The 6,000-nt window shown below is 42.9% G+C and overlaps 1 protein-coding gene across 1 annotated transcript in view; it reads left to right on the forward strand.

Moving 5' to 3' along the window:
- LOC117518953 (dual specificity mitogen-activated protein kinase kinase 2) overlaps window positions 1–3,120 on the forward strand; it is a 22,628-nt gene extending 19,508 nt beyond the window's left edge. Inside the window, exons 10-11 of the mRNA XM_034180232.1 lie at window positions 2,335–2,380; window positions 2,467–3,120. Of these exons, the coding sequence (XP_034036123.1) occupies window positions 2,335–2,380; window positions 2,467–2,577 (157 nt within the window). The 3' untranslated portion in view covers window positions 2,578–3,120. The remainder of the gene's footprint in view (window positions 1–2,334; window positions 2,381–2,466) is intronic.
- Window positions 3,121–6,000: the final 2,880 nt, after the last annotated feature.

The following is a 6,000-nucleotide window of genomic DNA, read 5'->3' on the forward strand; positions in this document are numbered from 1 at the left end:
CAAGTTGTTGCAAACTAAACTGCATGAATTTTAAGTTTACTGAAGCCTGTGTTGTCATCAGTGCCCAAACCCTCAACTCCCAGGCATTAAAAGTAAGAAATCATACAAAGATAGAGACTTGCACAAAAAGACATGGGTTTTTAATATCCAAAATATGGTATATTATGAAAGTAACAAAGAACTGCAGTTTGTATTTAAAAAAAAAAAAGCTAGTCTGTATTGTACACGTTGTACAGACATAAATGCCTGAAAATCAACTTCCAGTCAGAGTTAAATATGTTTAATTACAATGACGGGGCATCACACTACTCAGCCTCCCTGGTAAAGTCTACTCCAGGGTGCTGGAAAGGAGGGTCCGGCTGATAGTCGAACCTCTGATTGAAGAGGAACAATGCAGGTTCCGTCCTGGTCGTGGAACAACAGACCAGCTCTTCACTCTCACAAGGATCCTGGAGGGTGTCTGGGGGTATGCCCATCCAGTCTACATGTGTTTTGTGGACTTGGAGAAGGTGTATGATAAGGTACCCCAGTAGATACTGTGGGAGGTGCTGTGGGAGTATGGAGGGAGGGGGTCCCTTCTCAGGGCCATCCAATCTCTGTACTCACAAAGTGAGAGCTGTGTGCAGGTGCTCGGCAGTAAGTCAGACTCGTTTCTGGTGGAGGTTGGCCTCCGCTAGGGCTGCACCTTGTCACCACTCCTGTTTGTAGACAAGATATTGAGGCGTAGTCAGGGGGAGGAGAGTCTTCAGTTTGGTGGGTTCAGGGTCTCATCACTGCTTTTTGTCGATGATGTGATTCTGTTTGCTTCATCAGCCTGTGACCTCAAACACTCACTGGATCGGTTCGCAGCCGAGTGTGAAGCGGCTGGGATGAGGATCAGCACCTCTAAATCTGAGGCCATGGTTTTCAGCAGGAAACCGATGGATTGCCTACTCCGGGTAGGGAATGAGGTCTTGCCCCAAGTGAAGGAGTTCAAGTACCTCGGGATCTTGTTCACGAGTGAGGGGACAATGAAGCGTGAGATTGGCCGGAGAATCGGCACAGCAGGAGCGGTGCTGCATTCGCTCTACCATACTGCTGTGACGAAAAGGGAGCTGAGCCAAAAGTCAAAGTTCAGTCGTCGTTCCTACTCACCTATGGTCATGAGGGTTGGGTCATGACCGAAAGAACTAGATCGCGGTACAAGGGGCTGAAATGGGCTTCCTCAGGAGGGTGGCTGTTGTCTCCCTTAGAGGTGAGAAGTTTGGTCATCTGTGGGGAGCTCGGAGTAGAGCCACTGCTCCTTCAACATGAAGGAGCAGTGGCTCTACTCCGGGCATCTGGTAAGGATGCCTCCTGGGCGCCTCCCTAGAAAGGTGTTCCAGGCACATCCATCTGGGAGGAGACCCCGGGGAAGACCCAGTACTTGGTGGAGAGATTATATCTCCACACTGGTCTGAGAACGCCTCAGGATCCGCCAGTCAGAGGTGGTTAATGTGGCCCAGGAAAGGGAAGTCTGGGGTCCGCTGCTGGATCTGTTGCCCCCGCGACTCCATCCCGGATAAGCAGAGGGAAGTCTGGGGTCCGCTGCTGGATCTGTTGCCCCCGCGACTCCATCCCGGATAAGCAGTTAAAGATGTATGTATGTAGTATGTGTTTCTAATAATCTATGTATGTATTCTTAATTCTGAGGTAAACTATTTCAAATTTTTTTGTTTTGTTAAACCTTCTTACCAGCTGCACAAGTAGTCTGTACTTTCCAGAAAGGTGATGAGTTGCACAAGGTTGAAGTTGGTATCTTATATCAATAATTGCTGCCACAGGTAATCGGAAAACAAAAAATGCTGCTGAAATGAGAAAGCATAAACTATCTAACAGACTAATTTAAAGAGAACAAAATTGTTTTCATTTACGTGCAAGTTTGTACCATGATAAATGTCAGAACCTTCCTTCCTGGAACAAGCCAAATCTAGAAATTACACAACAAACTGATGAGCGTTGAACTTGATACAAACTCTGTGAATTTGTATTTGATGCATAATGTAATGTTCCTGCATAATGTGACCAAACTGTTTCACAGTTTACTTGATAAGATGTTAAAATGCCATATGCCTTGAAAGTCCCTCGACATTTGACATTTCTTGAGATGACCAAGGCTTTGAACCCTCAAGGCCAAAACGAAGGCCCATTTATAAACCAAAAGAAGTGTGTGGTCTTGAGGTCAAAGCTAAACATCAAAGCACCACAATGCTACTGAAGTACAAAAATATTTTAAATACAATCCTTCCTCACAAAACTAATGAATTTTCATTACACTTCATGATTTTAATGAGATCTCTTCCCCCCCGTCACCAGTCTGATCAAAAATCCTGCTGAGAGGGCCGATCTGAAGATGCTGATGGTATGCGCCTGCAACCTTAACAATGTCATTTTAATCCTTTAATGTTAGTGATGGTTAATAGTCAAGGTTTCTTTGGTTTTCTTCAGAGTCACACGTTCATTAAGCGATCTGAGGTGGAGGAAGTAGACTTTGCCGGCTGGTTGTGCAAAACCATGGGCCTCAATCAACCCAGTACTCCAACCCGCGGCACTGAGTGAACAGTCTGCGCTGAGATGTGCTGTATCGTCTCTGGATCTAGCTTGCGTGTACACACACACACACACACCCACCCACACACACAGTGTATATACACACCAACACAAGCCAGCACACATATTGGCAAACTTTTCATCCTACTCTTCGGTAAAATGGTTTTGGCTTCCCTCATTTCTTGCTATACCAGCAGCAGGGCCCGTTGAGTCATTATACTGCAAGACCACTGCTTCACCACCATGCCAATGTCACTTTCCCACGTTGCGACAGAGGGGATGAACCATTGAAAGGCTCCCTGTGTCTGGTCGACACACATCTTTTGGTATTGTTGAATATTCAGTATGATGTTTTTGCTGGTGGCCGCTGACGGCATGCGGGACAGTTTTTAAGATCAGTGGCTGTAGAGATTTGTTGTTAAAAATAAGAGCAAGACTATATGAATGCAAATTTACAGTAGATTGTACTGAAATAAATGTCATTTTCAGTAGAAATACTTCTTCAAATGCATTTGAGCTAAAATATTTCTGACAGATTATAATTACCTGCATTATATATTGTGAGTTGAGCATGAAAGTGGCTGGAATCAGGTCAGTTCTTTGTGGTGTTAGTGCTCAAGCTAAACGTCACTGTCAGCATTTTCTCAAACCAAAGAGGGTACTTGCAGCTACTACAGTTTTTCAATTGCAGCAGTGTCTTTTGGTATTCGTGAACAGCAAGTGTGATTTGAATGTGGGAAGTTTGATTTCATGTTTCACGCTAAAATGCTTAAATCTGTTTGCGTACATCTCAGCTGATATCTCACACACACGGTCTCAAATGGGAGAAGATGTACGCTGTCGAGGTGGAAGAGATGATGGAACAATCGAGCATGGTTTATTATATTTCTAAAACTGTATTTTATTTCCCAGAGTCATGATGGGAATGATGCGCTGGTGTTTTTTTGTTTTTGAATGGTGACACCCACCCCCCACCACCCTGTTGTGGTTACAGTACAAGCCGGCGTCAAGTGGAAGTTCAAACAAGCTAAAGCAAGCTCTGCAACTACTACAACAGGTTTCACCGAACATTGTAAGCGGGGTCAGTGTTGGTCACATGGTTGTGGTGTTATTCGCTAGCCTGCCGTCTTGCTAGAGCTCTTGTATTCTGCTTGTGGCTGCCCCCCCCCCCCCCCCCCCCTTTCTTATTCTCAAAGTGTGCATCCGTTCAGAGCAACGTGGCTGCACGGATATGTGTACAAAGCTATAGAGGAAAAAAATCACAGGAGTACTATTTTGCAGTCTTAAAACTTTTTTTTTTTTTATGTAAATGACAAGGGAGAAGTCATTTTATTATAATAAAAATATATGATTTAAATGTATAAAAAAGATGGAAATAAAACTATTTGTGAATGTACTTTGAGTTGCTTATTAATTTAAAGGCCTCTTACACATCAGTCACATTCGTGTTATTCGTCTGTCCTTATGGATATCAGAGTTGCACATTTTTCAGTAAATTTGGGGCTACATACATCATGACTGTTTTTAACTCTGAACATACTGATCACCAAAGACTGTCTAACTACTATCTCATGTTTAGGTGGAGACGTACACACACTGTAAATGTACTGAATTTGTGTCCCCAAGAGTACAGTGTTGTGCCATTACTGATATTATTTGAAGTCTTAATGGCTCTCCTAATTTTTGTACTCTGTTATCCTCTTTAACATATGAAAATATACTGAAGCTCTGACTTGCACAACTTCAAATGAAGATATTTATGTATTTGAAACATGAGAACAAAAGCTTTGTCACACGGCTGTGGTGGTGTTGCTGACGGTCCCTCGTGATGCAAGTGATGCACCTCAACTATCCACTTATTTGACTTGGAGCCAGTCTGAGACCGAAGGGTTATCCAGAGAGACTGATACCAAAGACATTTAGTCATCACTGGTTAGTCGCTCACAATCACACCGTAAGACTAGAAGCACCTGAACATGAGCTAAACCAACATATACAGTGTTCTATTTGTACCCTGTTGGAATTTCATACTTGTGCCCCCCCCCCCCCCCCCCCCCCCCAAAAAAAAGTTGTAATACCAACTCGTAGGAACCCGTGTACTTCACAATCCAACATGGCTGCTCCCAGAAGCAATAGAAAAGAAATCTAGTTTTAAATTTGTTTTTGCTCAAGGCCAAAATATGGCCATTGGGTATTGGGAAGACTTTGCGTCTGTCTACTCAGTATAAGCCTGTTACTGCCAGGGTCTTCAAATTCACAGGGACCATTCTTGGGACACAGACTGGACAAGTTCAAAGATGGCTAACCTTGACCTATTCTAAGAGGTCAAAAGGTCACATTGTTTCTACACACATTTTCATTGATTGCATCCTCCTACGGCTGAGGGTACTTTAGCATTATCTGTCTTGTGTCCAGTTTGAGTACATATTACTGTCCTGTCTTTGGACATGCTGCTACAATAATATCTGAAATACGTTGCCTTGTTTAACAGGTGCCACTAATATTGGCTCACCTGGTAGATGTTGCTAACAACAATAACAATACATATGCTACAAACCAAAACAATGTAACTTCTGTGGCTTCTATTCTCTTTCAAGGACTCTGATGGACCAAATGTTTTTCTTGTAGCAGTCAATACTCCAAAATCTTGGCGTCATCCAGGTTATCTTCTGACTAGCAGTGCTGTGTGGAAAACAACACATTTACCTCAGGTGTAAGGCCAGTTTTAGTTCCAACTTCTGAGGTAATGCTTCTAGTTTGCTGATACCAATTCAATAATAGTAAGTCCCATCGGCTGCTCCCTTGTTTGCACTTGGGATCGCCACAGCAAATACAAGGTGGATCTGCATGTTGAATTGGCACAAGTTTTACGCCAGATGCCCTTCCTGACGCAACTCCACGTTACATGGAGAAATGTGGCAGGGGTGGGATTTGAACCCGGAACATGAACTGAAACCAAGCGCATTAACCACTTGGCCACTGATACTAATTCAATAATGAGTTGGAAAATATCCTTTAGGGGGTTACATCATTCCTTCCCCACATGAAGTGAAGAGACGCTACAGAGAAGTTTGCCCCAAACTCTAGTAAGTCATTTTCTACCTCCCTTGAGAAACAGAGTTCTCAGAAATCTGTAATTAAATGTTTTAACACAAAAGCCAATCATTGGTATGGGGGAGCTTCCACTAGTCCTAGGGTCCACTGGTCTGAACCTCTTATGTGATGGTGTATATTACAACCCTGAACTGATTTTAAAGGTCACAAATAAATGTAATACTTTCAAGTAGCTAACAAACCAGATCACTTTTAATTGTACTGTTGTCTATAAATTGGTTGAATTGAAAATCAATAAATGGTGGTAATTTGCCATAATTAATTTTTTTTAATTGTCACACTTTTGTGACACTATTTAACCTACTTCAGTGTAACATA

The sequence above is a fragment of the Thalassophryne amazonica genome, chromosome 10 (genome assembly GCF_902500255.1).
Source record: "Thalassophryne amazonica chromosome 10, fThaAma1.1, whole genome shotgun sequence".
NCBI lineage: Eukaryota > Metazoa > Chordata > Actinopteri > Batrachoidiformes > Batrachoididae > Thalassophryne > Thalassophryne amazonica.